Source organism: Chiloscyllium plagiosum, unplaced genomic scaffold (assembly GCF_037043375.1).
Source record: "Chiloscyllium plagiosum isolate Xiang-an unplaced genomic scaffold, Cpla_swu_hap1 HiC_scaffold_12, whole genome shotgun sequence".
NCBI lineage: Eukaryota > Metazoa > Chordata > Chondrichthyes > Orectolobiformes > Hemiscylliidae > Chiloscyllium > Chiloscyllium plagiosum.
This window is the reverse complement of record NW_028270150.1, coordinates 106,598,507-106,623,409: the sequence shown is the minus strand read 5'-3', so window position 1 is coordinate 106,623,409 and position 24,903 is coordinate 106,598,507. Positions and strand designations below refer to the sequence as shown.

Genomic DNA, 24,903 nt, shown 5'->3' with positions numbered 1-24,903 from the left:
ATTTATGTAAAGGATTTGGATGAGCGCATAGGAGGCATAGTTAGTTAATTTGCGGATGACACCACAATCCTATTGTCACTGAAGAAGGTTATGTAAGAGTACAATGGAATCTTCTTCAACTGGGCCAGTGAGTTGAGGGACAGATGAAGTTTAATTCAGATAAATATGAACTGTTGCATTTTGGTATGGCAAACCAGGGAAGCACTTCGACAGTTAATGGTAGGCCCTGGTGAATAGAACATAGAAGAATACAGCGCAGTACAGGCCCTTTGGCCCTCGATGTTGCGCCGATCCAAGCCCACCTAACCTACACTAGCCCACTATCCTCCATATGCCTATCCAATGCCCGCTTAAATGCCCATAATGAGGGAGAGTCCACCACTGCTACTGGCAGGGCATTCCATGAACTCACGACTCGCTGAGTAAAGAACCTACCCCTAACATCTGTCCTATACCTACCCCCCCCTTAATTTAAAGCTATGCCCCCTCGTAATAGCTGACTCCATACGTGGAAATAGGTTCTCATGGTCAACCCTATCTAAACCCCTAATCATCTTGTAACCTCTATCAAGTCACCCCTAAACCTTCTTTTCTCCAATGAAAACAACCCCAAGTGCCTCAGCCTTTCCTCATACAATCTTCCTACCATACCAGGCAACATCCTGGTAAACCTCCTCTGCACCTGTTCCAGTGCCTCCACATCCTTCCTATAGTATGGCGACCAAAACTGCACACAATACTCCAGGTGCGGCCGCACCAGAGTCTTATACATCTGCAACATGATCTCAGGACTCTGGAACTCAATTCCTCTACCAATAAAAGCCAGTACGCCATATGCCTTCTTCACTGCACTATTTACCTGGGTGGCAACTTTCAGAGATCTATGTACATGGACACCAAGATCCCTCTGCTCATCCACACTACCAAGTATCCGACCGTTAGCCCAGTACCCCATCTTTTTGTTACTCTTACCAAAGTGAATCACCTCACACTTAGCTACATTGAACTCCATTTGCCACCTTTCTGCCCAGTTCTGCAGCTTATCTATATCCCGCTGTAACCTGCCACATCCTTCCTCACTGTCAACAATTCCTCCGACTTTCGTATCATCCGCAAACTTGCTCACCCAACCTTCTAGCCCCTCCTCCATTATAAAAATGACAAACAGCAACGGTCCCAAAACAGATCCTTGCGGAACACCCTCTGTCTTCTTCCAGCCAGCCAATTCCTAATCCAAACCTCCAACTCACCCTCAATGCCATACCTCCGTATTTTTTGAAGTAGCCTACCATGGGGAACCTTATCAATCGCCTTACTAAAATCCATACACATCTCCCGCTTTCCCCTTGTCCATCTCCTTAGTCACCTTCTCAAAGAATTCAATAAGGTTTGTGAGGCACGACCTGCCCTTCACAAAACCATGCTGACTATCCTTGATCACATTATTCCTATCCAGATGTTCATAAATCCTATCCCTTACAATTCTCTCTAAGACTTTGCCCACAACAGAAGTGAGACTCACCGGCCTATAGTTACTAGGGTTATCCGAACTCCCCTTCTTGAACAAGGGAACCACATTTGCTAGCCTCCAGTCTTCTGGCACTACTCCTGTAGACAACGAGGACATAAAAATCAAGGCCAATGGCTCTGCAATATTCTCCCTTGCTTCCCAGAGAATCCTAGGATAAATGCCATCAGGCCCAGGGGACTTATCGATTTTCACCCTTTCCAGAATTTCCAACACCTCTTCCCTACATATCTCAAAGCCATTCATTCTACTTAATTGTGACTCAGTATTCACATTGACAACAATGTCCTGTTCCTGAGTGAATACTGACGAAAAGTATTCATTCAGTGTGTCCCCAATCTCTTCAGCCTCCACACGCAACTTCCCACTACTATCCTTGACTGGACCTATTCCTACCCTAGTCATTCTTTTATTCCTGACATACCGATAGAAAGCCTTAGGGTTTTCCCTAATCCTACCAACTAAGGACCTTTCATGTCCCCTCCTTGCTGCTCTTAGCTCTCTCTTCAAGTCCTTCCTGGCTACCTTGTTGTTGAACAGAGTGTTGTAAGAGGTTAGATCACATGGATTACAGGGAGAACTAGTCACCTGGATACAGAACTGACTCGAAGGTAGAGAACAGAGGGTGGTGGTGCTGGAGGGTTGCTTTTCAGACTGGAGGCCTGTGACCAGTGGTATGCCACAAGGATCAATGCTGGGTTCACTGCTTGTCATCATTTATGTAAATGCATTGGATGTGGACTTAGGAGGTATAGTTACTAATTTTTCAGATTATACCAAAATTGGTGGTGTCGTGGACAGCAAAGAAGATTACCTCAGAGTACAACTTGACCTTGATCAGATGGGCCAATGGGTTGAGGAATGGCAGGAGGAGTTTAATTTAGATAAATGCAAGGTGCTGCATTTCGGAAAGGCAAATAAGGGCAGGACTTATACACTTAATGGTACGTTCCTGGGGAGTGTTGCTGAGCAAAGAGTGTGCAGGTTCATAGTTTCTTGAAAGTGGAGTTGCAGGTAAATAGAATAGTGAAGATGATGTTTGGTATGTTTTTCTTTATGGTCAGAATATTGAATATAGGAGTTTGGAGGTCATGTTGCAGCTGTACAGGTCATTGTTTAGGGCATTTTTGGACTATTGTGTGCAATTCTGGTCTCCCTCATGGAGGAACAATGTTGTAAAACTTGAAAGGGTTCAGAAAAGGTTGACAAGGATGTTGCCAGAGTTGGAGGATTTGAGGTATCGGAAGAGGCTGAATTGGCTGGGGCTGTTTTCTCTGGAGCATCGGAGGCTGAGGGGTGACCTTATAGAAGTTTATAAAATCATGAGGGGCATGGATAGGATAAATAGACACGGTCTTTTCCATGGATTGACTAGTCCAGAGCTAGAGAGCATCGGTTTAGGGTGAGAGGGGAAAGATTTGAAAGGGATCTAAGTGGCATCTTTTTCACACAGAGAGTGGTGCGTATGTGGAATGAGCTGCCAGAGGAAGTGGTGGAGGCTGGTACAATTACAACACTTAAAAGGCACCTGGATATGTATATGAATAGGAAGGGTTCAGAAAGATATGGACCAAGTGCTGGCAAATGGGACTAGATTGGGTTAGGATATCTGGTTGGCGTGGACAAGTTGGACTCAAGGGTCTGTTTCCATGCTGTAAATCTCTATGACTGCAGCTACGTAGTTCCTTGAAAGTGGCATCACAAGTAGACAGGCTGGTGACGAAGGCGTTTGGCACACTTGTCTTTATCGGTCAGAGCATTGACTATAGTAGTTGTGCTGTCATGTTAGCTGTACCAGACATTGGTACGGCCAGAGTTGGAGTACTGCATACAATTCTGGTCACCCTGTAATAGGAAGGGCATTATTAAACTGGAAAGAATGCAAAAAAGATTTACAAGGATGTTACTGGGACTTGGAGGGTTTGAGTTATGAGAGGAGTTTGGGTAGGTTGGCCCTTTTTCCTTGGAGCATAGATGGCTGAAAGGTGACCTTATCAATGTTTATAAAATCATGAGGGGCGTAGATAAGGTGAAGAGACACAGTCTTTTCTTCAGGATAGGGGAGAGAACCAAACTCGAGGGTATAGGTTTGTGGTGCGAGGGAAAAGATTCAAAAAGGACCTTAGTGGCAACTTTTTGACGCAGAGGGTGGTGTGTATATAGAATGAGCTGCCAGAGGAAGTGGGAGTGATTGGTACAATTTCAGCATTTAAGAGACATTTGGACAGGTACATGAACAGGAAAGATACAAAGGGATATGGGGCAAACACAGGCAAATGGGACTTGTTCGGTTTAAGTAACCTGTTCGGTGTGGATGAGTTGGGTTGAAGGGTCTGTTTCTGTGCTGTGTAATTCGAAACAAAATAAGTTATACTTTGCAGTCCTTGCAAATGTATATATGTATTAGGAAAATTAACAGGCTGAGTTACTGTTCCCTTGTATGAGGGATGCTGCAGTGGCTTTTTGTTAAATAATGAAGAATTTGGATGGAGATACATAGAAATTCTGTCCGTTTGTGGGGAAGAGCAAAACTGTAAGTCATCAATTAATGGTAGTGACCTATAAATCCAATTGGGAATTCAGAAACATCTTGTTTTTGCAGACAGTGTCAATAATGTGGAATTTGTTATCACAGGATGTTTTTGAAGTGGATAGTATAACCACATTTAAGGGGAAGTTAGCTAAGCTTCTGAGGGAGAAAAGAATAATAGGTTATGCTAATCAAGATAAACAAGAAAGGATAGGAGCAGACTTGAATGGAAAATAAATGTTATGGACCTGTTGGGTGAAATGGCCTGTTTCTCTGTCAATTTTATGTAATTGTGGGCTGGGTAATTAACAAACATGTTTTGACTAAATTTATTCCCTGCCCCCATACAGGAGCTGACCAAACGAGAGGTAGAGTACATGGCGCTATCCAGGGATACAACTGAGACAGACCTTAAACAACGCAGAGAGATCCGAGCAGGAACAGCCCTTTACCTTGATCAGGTAAGTTAAATTGCAAATGGCTGCTTTTTTTTATTGTGTCTTCACTCAAAAACAGTAAGAAATTTGAACATAGTGTTATTGAGACATGTGTGAGGAATAGGCACAAGCCTACTGTTATCGTAAAACTGTCTGTTTTAAATCCTTTTCCAAAGAATAAGGGCAGTAACGAAGAAAATGTTCCAACATTAGTATTTAATTTCCTTAACAGTTGGGGATAATGAATGCCCTCAAGGTCAATTCTCATTCTTCTAGCATTCAGAAAACCAAACGTGAATTTGGTATATGGAGAACAGTTGGCTCGAGTTGCTATGTGATATTAAGAGGTGTATCTAGAAGATTTGAAAAGGGTATCGTGATGGAGAAAAGCCCATTTCTAAATTGTCATTGCTTGTCTGTTTGTTTTGCTTCCTTTTTATACAAGTGGATTTGTGTGAATCTTTGTGTCAGTTGTTGCAAACTATGTTTTGCTTACAATGCCCGTGGACTTCCTAATGATATTCTCCAGTTTAATATCCTAATACGTGAGGGAAATGACAAAGATGTCAGGCAGGCAAGATGATACATGAGATGTACTGGTGTCGACATCTGTCGGCAGGGTTGAACAACATGTGTTGTAATATACTATTATTCCCAGAAACAGCTGGGTCAGTAGATTGGATGGCACTGCCACATGATACAAATTCCTGACTGACTCTAATAGTTCAGGTTTCCTGTAAAGTCCTCTACAGCACCTTAATTATAGCGTTCTGCACATTCATTGACACCACATGCAATCAAGCATTTCAGAGTGAATGGCAGCCAAAACAGTATGTTGGAACTTGCATAGTTACAAACATGCCAATCCTTTTTACTGGATCTATCAGCTGAGAGCCAAACGCCTTTTGCTGCAAAAAATGTCAGATAAATGGGAATGGAAGTGTGAGATTGAGGAAACTTAGTTTCAAAGACTAAGGTGATCTATTGGAGCAGAACAAGGCTATTTAGCCAAACAAGCCTACTCTGCTATTCAATGAGATTGTGGGCGACACGGTGGCACAGTGGTTAGCACTGCTGCCTCACAGCGCCAGAGACCCGGGTTCAAATCCCGCCTCAGGCGACTGACTGTGTGGAGTTTGCACGTTCTCCCCGTGTCTGCGTGGGTTTCCTCCGGGTGCTCCGGTTTCCTCCCACAGTCCAAAGATGCCCGTAGTGTTAGGTAAGGGGTAAATGTAGGGGTATGGGTGGGTTACGCTTCGGCGGGTCGGTGTGGACTTGTTGGACCGAAGGGCCTGTTTCCACACTGTAATGTAATCTAATCTAATCTAACCTCACTTTTCTTCCCTTCCTCATAGCCCTTGATTTCCTGACTGAATCTGAATCTGGATATCTCAGCCTTGAATATCCTTAATAACCCAACCTCCAGAGCTTTCTGCAGTAAAGAATTCCATAGATTCACTATCCTCTGAGGGAAGAAATTCCCCCTCGCCTCTGTTTTAAATGGGCAACCCCTTACTCTGAGATGATGCCCCTGGTTCTAGCTTCTCGCACAAGCCTTTTTGCATTTTTTTTAACCTTTCTGGCCTCCTTTCAATAATCCCTTGCTTCATTCCTGATGTAGTGCTTATGCTCGAAATGTCGACTTTCCTGCTTCTTGAATGCTGCCTAGCCGGCTGTGCTTTTCCAGCACCTTTTGATAATCACAACCGTGGCCTTTAAAAAGGTCTGAGATGTCTTATGATCGCAGCATGAAAATGAACGAGTGGAGCTGTGCTGGGGCCTGGTTACTGCATTCTACCTGGCTCTTGTCCTTGCGTGTTCACATCTATTCTCCAGTAGTAGATAAACTAGTCAGTGATCACAGTTGGCTGATTTTGACCACTATTCCTACATTCAACGCAAAGGACAGACATAGCAACTTAGGCATGTCAACCTCTGGTCTCAGTCTCAATGCAGAGTTTCTCTTTCCTCTAAAAATATACTTTGTTCATAAAATTTGTAGCAACACAATGCAAAAATTTCAAATTGGATATCACAAGTTCTTTAGTTTCTCTTCAATCATAAAATTGTTTCGCCTTTTACTAAAGATATGTAAGAAACTTCAACTTGTCCCAATACAACATGTTCTATTTGATGCAATTATGATAAATCTGTTTACAAAATACGTTCCATGTCAAGTATCCAACCCAAGGGTAAAGTCATTTCAAACTGTAAACTGCAGCATCTGTGCATGCGCGTAGTTAAAAATTACAGTCCCTATCCTCCAGCTGGATACCAGATTTGTTACTTGCTACCTTAATATACCTATATACATTAGTGGGAGTAAATTGCTGGAAGTGCTGGAATCTGTATTGAAAAAAAACGCTAGAAGTCAAAACGGGTGGGGAAGCATCCAAGGAGAGAGAGTAAGCTAGCGTTTTGAGTTTAGATGACTTTCCATCACAGTTCTGATGAAAAGCCATCTAGATGTGAAATATTAGCTTGCTCTTTTCCCATATGCATTCGTTATGTGCTATTGTCCCAGTCTGTCAGATTATTGTCCCGTACTGGAGCTCCAGATGTATGAGCACGAAAGCTTCCTTGCTGTTGGCTTTTTTTTGTTGTTTCAAAGGCAGCAAGAGCTGGAGAGATCAGATTTTTGAGCTTTTAACAGGTTTTCACTGATACCCGATCAATCAGGGGAAGGTAACGTCCCATTATTATCTGGTCTCCGATCTGTCTTACATGTAAATCCAAACCCAAACCAATTTGATTTCTTTTAACTGTGTTCTGAAATAGTCTAGCAAACATTCAGTGCAAGGGATGGGCAATAAATGCCAGTCTTGCCGGTGCTGCCCACGTTCCATAAGGCAATAAAGAAGACAAAAGTGTTCTGCTCTTTTCATTCCTGAAACAATCAGATTGCATGGTGACATAGTTTGAAACGATTGTTCAAGATTGGTCTGTGAGGAGAAGTCTGTTAAACTGTTGATCAGCCCCTTTTATGTTTGTACCACCTTTAGCTTTTTTTTGCAACACTGCCAACTCAATTGAGTAATATTGGAAATGAAGGTCAGAAAAGGGCAGGATGAATCAGAGAGACAAAACCTAGGAATGCACCGATCATCGAACCGAGATGTTGTAAAGATTACAAAATAACAAAACTAAAGGATCTGTATTTGAATGTGCATAGCATCGATCACAAAGTAACTGAATTGATCGTGCACAATGAAGTAAATATACACAATCTGTTTGCCGTTATGGAGACATGACTGCAAAATGACCAGGATTGGCTTCTCAATACTGAGTGGTATGTGGCATACGAAGCGAGGTAAAGATGGTGGGGTAGTAGTCCTAATCAAAGATGGTATTAGTGCAACAGTTAGTGATAGATGGCATGGGATGAAACTGGAGCACCTGGCGGAAACCCACGCAGACACGAGAACATGCAAACTCCACACAGACGGTAAGCCAAGACTGGAATTTAGTCTGCAGTGTGAGGCAGCAGTGCTTGCCACTGTGCTGCCCTTACACATTTGCTGCAGGTACACAAATGTGACTACCAGATAAGGAAAGGATTGGACTCACCTTTCATGATCTTCTACGGTTATGGAATCCCTAACAGTCAAATTTGAGGCGTACATGAGAAGAGTGGGTCTTTTGACCTCAATACTGGAGGGCTTCAGCTCGTGTGGAAGCAAACCTTTGGAGGGAATTCATTTCCTCATGAGAGGTAGTGAGGTGGTGCACCAGAGGAAGGCTTTTGAAGCTGTACTGAAATACATTAATTTTATTTGCATCCTCCATGTGGAATTCCTTGCCTTGAATAACATCACTATTTCTTTGAAGTGCACATAAGATCCAGTTTGATTATAGAATGGAGGGTACTGTTAGGTCAGACGGTCAAACTTATTTTGCAATCTGACCAGGGACCAGTAATTTCCTTTTAGAACAAAAAGGAAAGAACTGTGGATACTAGAAATCAGAAACAAAAATTGCTGGAGGAATTCAGCATTGTCTGGCAACATCTGTGGAGAGGAAGCAGAGACAATGTTTCAGGTGCAATGACCCTTCTTCAGAACTGGTAGTCGGTTGGAAAAGGCTGGTATGTATGCTAAAGAAAGGGGCTGTGGTTGGGGAAAGGAAGGAGTAAAGGATTTGTGGAGACGGAGCCCAGAGAGCACGAACAGCAGTGACAGGGAAAGGAATTGATAATGGTAACCTGGGGAGGTAGAAAAGCTGCTAATGGGGACCATTAGTGAGTGAAAATGAGTTGGCTGTGGTCAAAACAACCCAAGTGATGACAAGGTCTGGAGTTGGGGAGTGGGGGAAGGACATGGAAGAAAATGTTCAACCCTTAAAATGATTGGACTCGATATTGAGCTCTGATGGCTGCAGGACGAGGTTCATGGAACATTCCTTGTAGAGCTTCTTTTTACTCCAGAAGCTGCACTCCTGCACTTGATCGAAGGTATAGCACTTGGTACTGTCAGCTCGCTTTGTTGAGTCAGTACTGTCCGAAATCTTTCCTCAAGCTCTGATCTTCCTCATCTGCATCTGCTTTTCAAACTCTATTCTATCAATTGCTCTGGAGTATTACTTCTTGCAGGCTTCTTCTTGCAGCACCACGTGGCTTCTCCAATACAAATCCAGCACAATTCCCCAGTTCTACAGGATGTTTTCTGAGTTCTATCTCCAACCCTTAGCTACCTGTTAATTCCTAGAACTCCTCTCTTAAGTCTGAAGAATACAATACAATCCAACTGCCTGCAGCCACTAAACTCCTCTTCTGTGATCCTCAAACTGTCCTGACCGGCTAATTGAACTTTTTACGATAAACTCTCCCCTATTGCTGGATAGAATTGAATGTTGCCACCTAGCAACTCTGTTCCATAAGATGTTCAATAAATGTTAGCAATCATAGATTGCTGGCTTGTTGAGTACAACAAATGGATAATTCATTACAGTGCATTCATTATGCAAAGACAGATTATAGAAGCTGTGAACAGATGAATAAATGGAAAATAGTTGCTGCTGCACAGATATTCAAATTATAGAAAACAACTGCAATTGATTTTGATTGAGTAATATGGAACAAATTAGTGTTTATGTAAATGTTTCTTAATGACCATGTGAGTTTGTTAGAAATTGAAAATACTGCAACCAGAAGAACAGAATGTGATTGTGTCATGATGTAAATTGCAATTTTGCTCAGTTTCCTCGAGCTGTCAAGAGTGAGAGTTTCAGCATCAATATGACTCAGATAATAATTACTACCGTTCTTGATATAAAGAGCAACCTTTTCTGTAAAATGTGGTAATTATATTTCTATGTTCAGATGGGCAAGCAGCTCCAGCCTCCATGTAAATATGAGATCAGTTGTGAGGAAATAATTGGTAGCTTTTTTTTATGCTTTTCTAGGTAATGGTAATTGCGTGGTTGACACATTTTCTCTACACTGTCATTTGCAGTATTTAAAGGCAGAGTTTTTGTGTTTTGGACCAAAAATAATCAATTGTATCTCAGTCATATTGAGCAGTTGAAAATTCCGATTATACCTTCACACTCTGGTGATAGGTGATCTTTAAATACATGTTTATAAAAATAATATTTCAAACTTCTGATAGTTCTTCATAGGTGACAAGTGGATTTTGCCTGCATTAGATGAGGGTATACGTAACATTGCATTTTAAATACACTGCCTTGATTAGCACACAAAAGGGTTTCCAAAGTTAGCTGATAAGACCATATTTTTAAGGAGAAAGTGAGGACTGCAGATGCTGGAGATCAGAGCTGAAAATGTGTTGCTGGAAAAGCGCAGCAGGTCAGGCAGCATCCAAGGAACAGGAGAATCGACGTTTCGGGCATAAGCCCTTCTTCAGGAATGAGGAAGGTGTGCCAAGCAGGCTAAGATAAAAGGTAGGGAGGAGGGACTTGGGGGAGGGGCGTTGGAAATGCGATAGGTGGAGGGAGGTCAAGGTGAGGGTGATAGGCCGGAGTGGGGTGGGGGCGGAGAGGTCAGGAAGAAGATTGCAGGTTAGGAAGGCAGTGCTGAGTTCGAGGGATTTGACTGAGACAAGGTGGGGGGAGGGGAAATGAGGAAACTGGAGAAATCTGAGTTCATCCCTTGTGGTTGGAGGGTTCCCAGGCAGAAGATGAGGTGCTCTTCCTCCAATCGTCGTGTTGCTATGGTCTGGCGAAGAAGGAGTCCAAGGACCTGCATGTTCTTGGTGGAGTGGGAGGGGGACTTGAAGTGTTGAGCCACGGGGTGGTTGGGTTGGTTGGTCCTGGTGTCCCAGAGGTGTTCTCTGAAACGCTCCGCAAGTAGGCGGCCTGTCTCCCCAAAATAGAGGAGGCCACATCGGGTGCAGCGGATGCAATAGATGATGTGTGTGGAGGTGCAGGTGAATTTGTGGCGGATATGGAAGTGTCCCTTGGGGCCTTTGGAGGGAAGTGAGGGGGGGAGGTGTGGGCACAAGTTTTGCATATTTTTAAGACCTTGATTAAGTCACTTCTCAACCTTTAAGGAGAAAAGAGGCCCAGTGGTTCACCTTACCCTGATATGCATATCCGTGCATTCTGAATATAGTTCTTGTAAATCTTCCCTGCACCCTCTCCAGTTACTCTATATATCATTTTTGTTCGAATGGCAACCAGATTTACATGCATCTTTAAATAAGTATTATTTAACTACTGTTTAAAATGTGTTCAGCATAATGTCCAATTAGGTATAAAGCCTAATATTTGGTTTGCTTCTTATTACAGGCTTGATAAACTGCGGAAGAACATTTTAATGATTGATATATTTGTACTCTGAGATCCTTCTGTTTCTCTACTTCACCTGGACTTACACCTTCCAAATGATTTTTTTCTACCAGTTTATATCACCTCACATTTTGCTATCTTGGACTTTGTTAATTACTTATACATTCTACATATTTATGGACATCATCCTGTGATTTGTTGTATGATTTGGAAGTGCTGGTAATGGACTGGGGTGTACAAAGTTAAAAATCACACACCGTCAAGTTATAGCCCAGAGGTGTATTTAAAAGCACTAGCTTTTGGAGCACTGCTCCTTCATCAGGTGGGCAACTACGCTCCGAAACCTAGTGCTTCCAAGTAAACCTGCTGGATTATAACCTGGTGTTGTGTGATTTTTAATTTGTTGTAGTTCTCATCGGTAATAACCATCTTTAGCTGCAGCCCAACCATGTGTAGCCCGTGTGCCCCCCCCTTCAAAAAAATGAATTGTGCATTTGATTCCAAAATCCCAATCATTAATGTCATTTGTGAAAAGCGATGGTCTCAGCACTGAAATAAAACAAAGAACTGCGGATGCTGGAGATCTGAAATGAAAACCGGAATTGCTGGCGACACCAGATGATCGGTAGCATCTGTGGGGAGAAAGCAAAGTTTTGAGTTTGGTGACTCCTCAGCTGAGTTTTGATGAAAAGTCACTGGAATCACTGTGACTTGTGGGAACATCACTTCCTACTTTCTGCCACTCCGAATGACTCCTCTTTACTCGCACACTTTGCTTTCAGTCTTGTAACCAGCAAGCCACTTGTGCTCTCATCCCACTGTCTCTGATCTTATGGGTAGACCCTTATGGCAACTCTAGCCTTTTCTTTGAAAGGCAAAATAAATTGTATCTACTGTAGTACTACTGTCTATCACATCCCCCTTCCAGCACTATCAATTGGCTGCACATCTTTACCAGCGTAGTGTTTGATATTTTAATCCAGTTAATGCCCAAACATTAATGATAATGCACACATTCAACCTAAACTATGTCATGATCGAAAAACTGCCATTCATGTGATGGGTGAGGATACTGAGCATTTGCACCTAGTGTTTTATGTGTTAGATGATAGATTGAATTGCAAATTGTTTAGTACTCAAAGGTACACGTTAATTCCAACGTGTGATGAAAATTCACAAATCCTAACACGTCCTGCCTAACAATTCAAGGAATTCTGCTGGTTTGGAACACAAAAGACAGCCTTGTAAGACCAGTGTTCTCACTCGGCTATGTGCAACCAACCACTGATCAGCCTTAAGTTCAAGCACTTCGTGTTCGAACAGAAAGAGACTTCGCACTAAACTAAAATTTGGAGGTGGCATGGTAGTTCACTGGTTAGCACTGCTGCCTCACAGTACCAGGGACCCTCGTTTGATTCCAGCCTTCGGCAACTGTCTGTGTGGAGTTTGCACATTCTCCCTGTGTCTGTGTGGGTTATGTGGATTGGCCATTCTAAAATGCCCAGGAATGTATTGGTTAGGTCGATTAACCGTTGGAAATGCATAGTTCCATGGATTGGTTAAGGAGTGGGTCTGGGTGGGATGTTTTTCAGAGAATTGGTGTGGACTCAATGTCCATGAGTGGGGTGCTGGAAAAGCACAGCAGGTCAGGCAGCAGCCGAGGAGCAGGAGAATCGACGTTCCGGGCATAAGCCCTTCATGAGGAATGTGGACTTGGTGGGCCGAATGCCTGCTTCCACGCTGTAGATATTCTGTCATCTATGAAAATATTGTGAACAGCAACACACTTTGATGGAACTCAGTCTTCCGTGACTAGATGTCCAAGACAAGTCTGAGCATGGACGCTGCAAAAGGATCTGTACAAAAAAAAATCTCTCAGCACCTTGTGTTTGAATTTCATTGGGTCAGGAACAGGTCTCTCCTGTCGTTTTATTCTGAACTTACTATTAAGAATTAATTCATTACTGTGAAATTGATCATTTACAATTTCCCAGAGAGATTTTCAGATTTGGCAAAATACAACAGTCAGGCAGGTTTGTTTACCCAGAAATAAAAGTTACCACAGTCCTGTTTTAGTCAATTTAATTTAGTTTTGTAATCGCTTGTGCCCACAAATTGCAACATCATCCACTTTTTTTAAATGAACTTCTCCTTTCAAGGAATTATTTTGAATTATTATTATTTTGAATGTAGTCTATTAAGCACCACTCTCAACCTCATTTCAAACCAAGATTGCCTCTGCTGTTTCTTTGAAGATTTTGTTTCCTGTATAGATTAACATTTCAAATTAAATGTTTCACATATTAATGATGCTGTCTTTCCTAGTCAAGTTTTAGTTTGAAAGATTTCATTTATAGAGTCATACAGCATGGAAACAGACCCTTTGTTGGTCTTGAGTCCATGATTACTGAATTAAGATGCATGACAAATGGTTTGTATTCTGTAAATAAAAGCCTGTAAAGTATAAAGATTTTACTGTAGTCTTCTGTGCTTCATTCCCTGGCTGTCTGAGTTGTCACAATTAGTAAAGAATTTTTTTTTTGCTGAGAAGTTAAGAAATGTTCCACCATATTCATGAACTGTCTCTTTCATTGTCTGTAATGGCTGCCCTAGTAGTGACCTTTTGTAAAAATTCATGATGCAGATTCATCAGATATTCTTATTGTTTGACAGCTTGGGTTCTAGCATGGAAGAACTATATCCAGCTTTAAGTTGAATTTATATTTTTAGCTTTTTTTTATTAATTCATTTGTGAGATATGGGGCCAGCATTTATTGCCAGTCCTTCGTTGCCCTTGAGAAGGTGATAGTGAGCTCCCTCCTTGAACTTTTGCAGTCCATCTGCTGTGGGTTGACCCACAGTGCCATTAGAGAGGGAATTCCAGGATTCCCCTCCAGTGATGGTGAAGGAATGGCAATATATTATGTGTTAAGGTGAGGAAGAAATGGATTTTAATTAAATCAGAAAACAGAGCATGCCTGACAACAATTGAGAGAGAGGCACAGTAACATTTCAAGTCTGATATGACTCATCTTGAGAAGGGTCTCACCTTACCCCCTCCAACTGATCAAATCAACCCAGGATGATGACATGGATGAAGTGTTATTCATCAAGACTTTTGGGGTCCTCTGGTGGCGCAGTTGGACCGGGCGGACTGGGTTTGATTTGATTTGATTGATTTGATTTGAAATACAGTGAAAAGCTTTGTTTACAAGCAGTACAGGCAGATCATAGTAAGCAAGAGCATACAGAACATTGGGTGAAGAAAATAACTAGACAGGCATACAAGTTACATCACATAGGGCATGTGCGAGGCAAGATCATGTGTTGAAGTTGGAGCTGCCGCCGAAGTCTGATGTAGTGTCCTTGTTGTCCAGATGTTCCAGGGATGAATGCAGGGCTAGGAAAATGGCGACCGCTATGGATCTGTTACATTGGCAAATTGTAGAGGATCGAGACAAGCTGGGAGACTCGAGTTGATGTGAGCCATGGCCTGCCTCTGGAAGCACTCCGTGGTTTTGGAGTTCAGAGTCACTGGACAGTCGTCATTAAGGCATGTGGCATGTGCTTTCAAATCAAATCTCTGCTCCAGAGATGTGTAATTAGAAAATCAGGTTAAATAAATTAAAAAAAAAGACTCTTACCTTCTATTTGATGTGATCTCTGCGGCAGTTCCGTATTGAAGACAGTCAGTCAGTACTGTCTGGAAATATATTCTAGGGGCAGGTAGCAGTGTGGTGGCAATGTTACTGGTTAGTAATCCAGAGGCTCAGTGGGGACGGAGGTTCAAATCCAACGATTGCAGAAGATGAAATTTTAAGTCCATTCAATAATCTGGTTTCACTGACCATGAAAGTTATTTTGATTATTGTAAAAATCCATCTTTTGACTAATGTGAGGGAAATCTGCTGTCCTTATCCAGTCTAACTGCAGACCTGCAGTTGACATTTATCTCTGATATGGCAAGTTAAACAACCCACTCAATTCAGTTAGGGATGGGATGGGATGGGCTGGTAAATGCTGGCCTTGCCATGTCCACTTTCCATTGAAGAATAAAAATAAAGTTTTGGGAAAAGGACATTTGATCTTCCAACTCTCTCAGTTTTACTGCCCGGCCACATTGTCATTCCAAATGCTCTTAAACATAATTTACCAATAGACACCTTGATCGTCCCTTCCTGTGGTTTGTAAATCAAGCTGATTGAGGTAAAACAGCAAATTTGCAAGGTGATGTCAGGAACCCATTCATCATGGATGAAAGGATTGTGAACTCCTCCTTTCATATTAGTCGATTGGTGTTGCAAGGAATTGCAAAAATGTGAATGATCAAAGTAGAGCAGGCCATCACCCGCAGAGCTTCAAATGAGTGTTTGTAGGCTGTGACTATAGCTGGGCAGGGGATCTTGGCTGCCTTAGACATAATGACAGGTATCTATCTTGGACTTTGCATTGCACCATTGATGTACACCACACTGTGTTAGGACTGATATGGTGGTGGTCCAATAGAGCAATGATGACAAAAGGGGAGATTTTATTTGATTTATTATTGTCGCATGTACTAAGATACAGTAAAAGTGTTGTTTTGCTTGCTCTATGGGCAGATTGTACCATACAAAGTGCATCAGGTAGCAGCACAGACTGCAGAATATAGTGTTAGAGCCACAGAGAGAGTAATCAACATTAATGTTTGAAAGGTCTGTTCAGAAGTCTGATGACTGCAAGGAAGAAGTTGTTCTTGAAACTTTTAGATTTTCTGTCTGATGGAAGAGGGTGGTAGAGAGTATAACTGGAGTGCAGGGGGCTTTGATTATGTTGGTTGCTTTCGTGAGGCAGCAGGAAGTGTAGATGGAGTCAATGGATGTAAGGCTGGCTTGTGTGATGGACTGGGCTGTGTTCATGACTCTCTGTAGTGTCTTGTGGTCTGGGAAGAGTAATTGCCATACCATCCTGTGATGCATTCAAATAGAATGCTTTCTATCTTTCTGTGCATTGAGAAAAATTGGTAAAAATCTTTATGGATATGCCACATTTCCTTAGCCTCCTGAGGAAGTAGAGCCATTGTTGTGCTTTCTTGACTGTTGCATTGATGTGGGTTGACCAGAGCAGATTGTTGGTGGTCACCACTTCCAGGAGCTTGATGCTTTTGACTATCTCCACATCATCACCATTGATGCAGACAGGTGTATATCCTCCACTCCATTTCCTAAAGTCAAAGACCAGCTCCTTCATTTTGCTGACATTGTTGGAGAGATTGTCGTCTTGGCATCATGCTGATAAGCACTCAATCTCTTTACTGTCTCTCTTCATTGTTTGAAATCCAATCTGCAACAGTGGTGTTGTCAGCAAACTTCTAAGAGAAGTTGGGGTGGATTATGGCCAAACAGTTGTGACTGTATAAGGACTGTAGTAGCAGACTGAGTATGCAGCTTTGCAGGGCACCAGCATTGAGGATTGTCGTAGAGGAGGTGATGTCACCTATTCTTACTAATTGTGGTCAGAAAATCGAGGATTCAGACACAGGAAGAGTAGCTGAGAGCTAGGTCTTGGAATTTGGAGATGAATTTGTTTGGAATCATGGAGTTGAAAGTGGTGCTGTAGTCAATAAGTAAGAGCGTTATGTAGGTATTCTTGTTATCCAGATGTTTCCAGGAATGAGTGTATGGCCAGGGAGATGGCATTGCCAGGACCTGTTACGCTGGTAGGTGAATTACATAGAACATAGAAAAATACAGCGCAGTACAGGCCCTTTGGCCCTGTATTGCAAAGGATCAAGGGAATCTGGGAGGCTGGAATTGATTAACTTCTTGAAGCACCTCCTAAGATTGAAGGTTGGAGCCATTGAGGCACCGTGCATGATTTTTCTTCAGCAATGGGATGACAGCAGTCTTCATGAAGCAGCTGGGCACTTCAAATCGAAGTAAGGAGAGTTTAAAGGCATCAGGAAATACTCCCACCAGCTGCTCAGCACAGGATCTAGAGTGCTTGTCTGGGGACTTCATTCAGGACAGTCACTTTCCCATGGGTTCACTCGAAGAAGGCATATCTAACGTCCGCAGCCGTGACTGTGGGTATGGGTGCAGGTGCAGCTGAAGCTGTTGGAATAGGTGACATCATTTCACTGACTTGCTATTCAAAATGAGTACAGAATGCATTGAGGTCATCAGATAGGGATGTTTTATTGTCCATGATTCTGTACGATTTTGCTGTATTGCCCGTTACGTAATTACGGATGTCCTTGTAGTTAGATTGGGTCTCAAGCTTAGTTTGGTATTGCCTCTGATTGTATTGTGAAGTTTGTACTGGATTTCCTGTACGGATCAGGTTGCCTGACTTGAATACTTCAGTAGGGAATGGATCTCCTGGTTCATCCATGGTTTCCGGTTGCAGAAGGTTCAGATTAACTTCTTCGATATGCAGTCTTCTTGAATATGGACCAGTCCACCTATTCTAAGCAGTCTGATGGAAGCCCTTCTGTTGCTTCAGACCAGTATTGCACTACTTTCAGACCAGTATTGCACTACTTTCAGACCAATACTGCAATACTTTCATGAGATGAACATGGACAAAAGGGTGCTAATTTTCCATAGACACAGATGCCTTGACTGCATGTATGGCAATTCACAGTTTGTGACAGCCACCCAGCATTCGCATGGGATGTAAATCTCAGCCTTGCCTTGCACCCTTGATTGAGGTTGATTCTGTAGGAACTGTTTTATAACTTGTCAGCCCAAGCATCCCAGTTTCTCCTTATTTACTAAATCAAAATCCTGCAGGATCCTGTGAAATCTCTCCATAACATCTCCTGCTCCAAGGAAAATAACCCAGCTTTTTTGATGTCACCACATAATTGAGATCCTGTTGCCCGTGTCCGAGACCAGAGCTCTTCTGTGCTCCCTCCTACCTGGACATCATACCTCTAGTGAGGTGTTCAAAATTGCAAACAATATTCCAGTTGCACCTTAACCAGGAATTTTTCTTTTAAAGATTTTATTTAACTTCCTTGCTTATGTATTCTTATACCACTGTTTATGAAACCAAGGATTTGACTGTGTTTTCAACAACTTTATTAAACCTCAAAGATTTGTCGATTTGTTTCTCCACTCTTTTAAATATGTTGTGTCTCATTCTTCACATTCAATGCATTGAATGTCTCGACATTAAATTTTGTCTGTCCAGGTTCAGGACAAGACAAGACTGCTGTGCAACTGACCTCTACCAGTGTGGCTGGAGTACAAACCCTTGTGCACTTGTGGAGAGACAACACAAATAATGCTGTGCAGAGTTTGGTACCCTTGGTGCTTTTCATTGGCTGTCTCGATAGCCTTTTTTCCAATTGCTGGCGAATTCCCATGACAACGACCTGACCAATCAGTACGTAACTGCCTGATCTGAGAACTAAGATTACAGTTAACTTCTTCTAGATCAGAGTGGTGATCTAGCAGGTCAGGCAGCATCCTAGGAGCAGGAAAATCGACGTTTCGGGCAAAAGCCCTTCGTCAGGAGTGGAGCAGTTAACTGCTCCTGCTTCATCCCTGTGCCTACAATGTCCAACCCATCAGCATCCTCATGCAGTATAACTTGATGTTCCTTTTCTTCAAGACTGTTTCTTGTATCCTTGGCTTGATGAGTGGAAGAAGAAAATCATTTTCTTATTATCTCCTTTTAGCAATGTTTAAATACTTGCAGGTTCCATTTGTTTGTCACCACAGTTTGGAGTAGCATGCATGCCCTGATTCTCCTTCTGACTAAAACCTGATTTCGGGTTTTGTCCCTTTTAAAAATTGATGTTATGTTGGCCCAGTGAATTAACATTACCTTTTTAAAAATCATTTCGAAATAATTCTTATTGACTTTAGTTATTTGGATCATTTTATAGGATGTTTTAATAAATGTTGGTCTTGCTTGTTGAATTATTTTGCAATGGTGGGTTGAATAGCTCTTTCAAAGTAAAAGATGAGCTGCAATGCATATGTGAGGGTTGGCGCAATACGGACATGTGTGGCATACCATGACAACACATCTGGTAGGAATCATAGAATCCCTACAGTGTGAACAGCAGGCCATTCAGCCCATTGAGTCTCCAAAGACCATCCCACCCAGGCCTACCTTATCCCTGTAACCCTGCATTTCTCACGGCTAACCCGCCTAGTTTGCACGTCCCTGGATACCATTGGGCAATTTAGCATGACCAATCCACCTAACGTGCACATCTTTGGACTGTGGGAGGAAACTAGAGTATTTGGACGAAACCCATGCAGACAGGGGGAGAATGTGTAAACTCCACAGGATGGAATTGAATCCTGGTGCTATGAGGCAGCAATGCTAATCACTGAGCCACTGTGCCGCCCATCTGAGTAGTTTGAAGCAATAGAAACACCATAATGTTTGAGGAATCTTTTTGTGTTTTCACTTTGTTAATGCAGGGTAGTAACTGCCTGGCAAAAATCTTCCAGCTTTGTGCATATGTGATTGAAAACCATTAGCAGTGATTTCACATGAAAGATGTCGCTTTATGTGTGCTGAAATCTGTGTCAGTTATTTTTGGAAAAAAAAGTTATGTTGCTAACTGATGCCTGCTATCTTGTCCTAATTTATATACTTTGAGTGGAAATTATTGTGTGTTGTGGTTTTAAGTTTAATGAATGGGAACTGACTATTGAGGATAATGATGTATTATTTTAATTCTGCTTCTATGTAAGTCTAATTGTCCCATAGACATTTTTAATCAACCAGTTCAGGCATGTTATGCCACACCTTTGAAGCAAGTGTGACTTGATCCTGGACCTTCTGACACAGAAGTAGGTATACCTACCAATACACCACAAGATCCTCCGGTAAATCTCCCATAGGGCAATGCAAATACAGAAGATATGTTACCAAATGGCTGCATCACTGAATAAAGGAGTTACTGAGAATGAAAATGTAGCTCCTGAAAATCAAAGCGCAGTCCTTGAAATATATCTCAAGAAGAACCCCATACCACAAAAAAGAAAATTATTTTGAACTGGGTTTGCAACCTACATTTCCTTCAATTTTGTTTTCCTCGGCATGGGCTTCTAAATCTGGAAGTCAGTGCTGGTACGTCCAATAATGACAATATTTCAGAGGTGTTTCATTGACAATAAAGCATTTTGAGCTATCTGGTGGTCATGAAAAGCACAATGTAGTGCAAGTTTTTTTTTAAATTTCTTACAATTATAGCTTTGCATTGTACTGTTGTATAATTAGATATTTGGATATGTGAAGGTCCACTCATGACTGCAAGGTAGTGCCTGAGAGAATAGCAAAGGCATGTTTAATGGTTCAACTGGCTCACTTTTATTTGTGGGGTGACTTTTATGTAAAGCAGAAGTAATTAATGGGTAAACAAAATACCAAGCAATTTGAGCTCAAGTCTATACTTTGGTGTTGTGGAGGTAGTTTTTATATGATGTTGAATCATTTTCAAAAGGTTTGGCTGCCCAATTAAATATCATTATTGTATTTAGTGGTATGTTAAAGGCTAACCAAGAAAGCCACCACTGGAGACAAATACTCAGCTGATTAAGAATATTAATTTGTACTTGAAAATGCTACCTTTGTAAAAGAAGAATCTTGAAATTATATAATGCACTTCATGGCGTGTGGATATTGCAAAGCTAGTTAAGTACACTTTATAATATAACCTGCACAGCACCTAATTTGGATATGGTAACATTCACCAAACAGAGTGAAACAAGAGACCAGCTAATGTCCTTCTGGTGACATTAGTTGAAGATTGAATGCTTGTTGTAAACTGTAATGAGATCTAATACTTCCACCTCAGAGGGCAGACAATCCCTCAGCTTCATGTCTTCAAGGCAGCACCTGTAGCATTCACTCATCAGTGCATTGGAGTGCCAACCCAGGTTATGTGCATGTGTGGATCAGTGGTGCTGGAAGAGCACAGCAGTTCAGGCAGCATCCGAAAAGCTTCAAAATCGACGTTTCGGGCAAAAGCCCTTCATCAGGATGAAGCCCTTCATTCCTGATGAAGGGCTTTTGCCTGAAACGTCGATTTCGAAGCTTTTCGGATGCTGCCTGAATTGCTGAGCTCTTCCAGCACCACTGATCTAGAATCTGGTTTCCAGCATCTGCAGTCATTGTTTTTACCTATGTGCATGTGTGGCTGACTGTCAAGTGACGAGTGTGTATTGTAAATATTAAAAGTGTTGTAATTCAAAGAGTCATGGAATCAGAGTATTACAGCATGGAAAGAGGCACTTTGATTCATTATCTCCCTATTGGTCATCAAGCATCTATCTATTCTAATTTCATTTCCCAGCATTTAGCCTCTAGCCATGTATGCAGTAGAGTTTCAAATGTTCATCTAAATAATACTTAAATGTTGCGGTGGTTCCTGCCTCTACCACACTCTCAGGCAATGTACTGAAGCACCTCAGAATAGAACCTGCTGTAATTTTCAATTTGAGAAGCTTTGTATTTTTACAAATTTTATTAATAAAATACATTTTTGCAAAAACAATCGATGTAACATGCTGGCATTACTGCTGTCAGTGAGCCAAAGCTGACACTTTCCCCATGTCAGAAAGATTTGGAACTACTGAAAAGATACATAAGATATTCACTGGTTTGAGAGGAGGAATCACAGATTCTGATTATCGAGGATTAAAAATGGGTACTTTCTACATTTGATCAGCTTAAAAGATGTTGAGCAATTTGAAAGCAAGTTAAGGATCAAACTGTCTGAACAACTGCAGCAAGCTGTCTTCTGAGCAATCAGGAATGTTTAATAAATACTGGCCGAGGCAGTGACAGTAATGTCCCATGAATGATGAAAGGAAAAGATGATTGTTGGCACGTACGATACAAGGAAGCTTATGGCCATGACCCAAGAATTTTCTCTAGTGTGAGCAAGAAATCAATGATATCGTGATTTTGACATATCTGTGTCAACGCGCTCCCTCATTTTCTGTAAACTGCAGGATGGATCAGGGACTTAATCCTGCATGAGACTTTCTTTTTCAAAAGTTCTCATTTCCATAAGCTAAAATATGTTTCCGAGGCAACTACTTTTAGTCCTGCACGCTGGAACCAGCCAAGCTGCTGTGTTTTGATAAAAATCTATTGAAAACATCTTTGTCTTATCAGACAAAGTGGATAGAATTCTTGTGGTACCTTCCATAGTCACCAGACAAAAAGGGAACCAATGTGAAACTTCGTTGTTCATACTTCAGATTTGGGGGAGGGGGAAGCGGTGACAGTTCAGTAGGTTTTAACAATTGACAGTGGCTGCTGGCCATTTGGAAAGCCCTTGGGTAAAATTGTGGATGTTCCAGAGTACCTTAAGATCTGGAACGGCCTACCACAAATAATGGTGGAAGCAGAATGTAAAATAACTTTTAAAAGGGAGATGGGCAAATATTTCTTCAAATCTAAAATTAAGAGGTTGCAATAAAAGGTGGGGGGAATGGTGGTGAGGAATTTTATGAATGTTAGTAACACCTGAACATGTTGGTACAGTTATGATTTGCTGTAAAATTCTAAAACTATACAGCTTTTTAACCATCTGTATATATGAACTAAGCCTGGCACACATTGTGAACTGTTGGCCTTCTCATATTACTATAGTTCCTTTACCATCCTGCTCTTCTGTTGTACCCTGCTATCCTTAATGTGTACTGCTGCCTTTGCAATAATGCTCCCCTTGGTCATTTAAATGTTTCAGCCCAACCCTATTAATTAGTGTTTCTTTGTAAGTGAAAAAAATTGGATGAGATGCAATAATTATAATAAGGCAAATTCAGATCATGGAAATAAATAACCACACAAATCTTTAGAACTTTGTTTATTTCTAAATTGCTGCGTAAATCTGCTCAATTTTCACTCCTTTTTATTACACGTCTTCTAATTTTGTAGGAATAATTACTTTACTGAGGTCTAAAATTACCCTTCGAACCCAAAGAAAATACAGTTTTATGACGTTACTTCCTGGAGTTTTGTTCCTTTCCACTTTCCTCAGGCTTGAGTTATTTCCGGGTGAGCCCACAACTCCTTTCTGTGCATTACTCCACATCTGTACAGTTGTGCACTCTTGCTGACTGGCATGTGTTCAAGTATTCACATCAAACCTATTTTTTGTCTGGCAGCCAGTTATTCCAATCTCCATTCAATTTCAGTGCATGTTCCTTTAATAACTTCTTCCCCCACACCCACTCTCAGTCTCTGGGTATCAGCTCATGTCCTTTAAAGTTTCTTGTGATGCTCTCTATCCACAACCTGCATCCTGAAAATATATTGACAACTTTGTTCTCATTAAAAGATAAACTCACCATTCATACTTCTCATTGCTGCAGAAAGATTGCCAACATCGTCAAAGTCCACTCCCACCCTGCTAATGCTCTCTTCCAACCTCTTCCATCAGACAGAAGATACAGAAGCTTGAACACATGCACCAACAGGTTCAAGAACAGCTTCTTCCCCATTGTTATTAGACTGCTGAATGGACACTTTAACTTCAAATAATGTTGATCTTACTAATGCTGACCTTGTGTTGTGTACCTCCTGGGCAGCCGTAGCCTTGTATGCATTGTTCTGTCGAAGCACCCTATTATCCTTGTTTGTGATAATCTGCCGTACAACTTGCAAAAACAAATTTTTTCACTACTTTTCACTACCTCAGGCGACTGACTGTGTGGAGTTTGCACATTCTCCCCGTGTCTGCGTGGGATTCCTCTGGGTGCTCCGGTTTCCTCCCAAAATCCAAAAATGTGCAGGCTAGGTGAATTGGCCACGCTAAATTGCCCATAGTGTTAGGTGAAGGGGTAAGTGTAGGAGAATGGGTCTGGGTGGGTTACACTTCGGCGGGTCGGTGCGGACTTGTTGGGCCGAAGGGCCTGTTTCCACACTGCAAGTAATCTAATCTAACCTAATCTTAAGTACGTGACTACAATGAATCACATCAACAGTGACTATATCCCTTCTCTACCGACTTGGTTATAATGGCTGTCTAGTGCTCGATTTCAACTCCCATCCCAACTTGGTTTGGTTCCCCATTCACCGGACGCTTTGTACTTAATTTGTCTCACATTTCAATTCCTCCTGTCTCTTTATGCAAAGTTGTACGCTGACAGCAACTCAAAGTCAGATCAGATGGCAGGAGCTTGATGCTATATCTAAGATACATAATGTATTTAACAATGCAATATTTTAAATTTTTTTAAAAGTTCTGTGTTATAAGTTTCCTTGCGTGTTTGATAAAAGTATGATCGTAACAGAAAGTCAGTCTAGATTATATATTCAAGACTCTGTTGTGAGATTGAGTTGATAATCTCTGTCTCAGAAATTCATGAGCTACTGTTGAACCATGGCTTGACTGCCTTTAATCATTTCTGTATTTTACACAAAAGTAAACGTGTCAGTTCTATGGAAGTGGCACATTTTCCAGAGTTGAGTTTGGAAAATGGCTTAGTTTAATCAGCTATTCACACCTTTGAAATGCAATGCCCATCCAGAGTAATTTGAGATAGACTGGGCCCTTCGCAGATCTGAGCATGGTGATCTTTTGGCCTGTGTGTGAGTTTGTGCGATATACAGAGAGCAATGATCTGGGAAAAACTAAACAAAGAACTGTAGATGCTGGAAATCAGAAACAAAAACAGAAATTGCACGAAAAATTCAACAGG

At 41.6% G+C, this 24,903-nt stretch overlaps 1 protein-coding gene across 4 annotated transcripts in view; it reads left to right on the top strand.

Annotated features, from left to right (window-relative positions):
- vwa8 (von Willebrand factor A domain containing 8) overlaps window positions 1-24,903 on the top strand; it is a 367,132-nt gene that overhangs the window by 29,931 nt on the left and 312,298 nt on the right. For all 4 annotated transcript variants that reach the window (XM_087993166.1, XM_087993165.1, XM_087993168.1 and 1 more), the window contains exon 4: window positions 4,409-4,519. In XM_087993166.1, coding sequence (XP_087849292.1) covers window positions 4,409-4,519 — 111 coding nt within the window. The remainder of the gene's footprint in view (window positions 1-4,408; window positions 4,520-24,903) is intronic.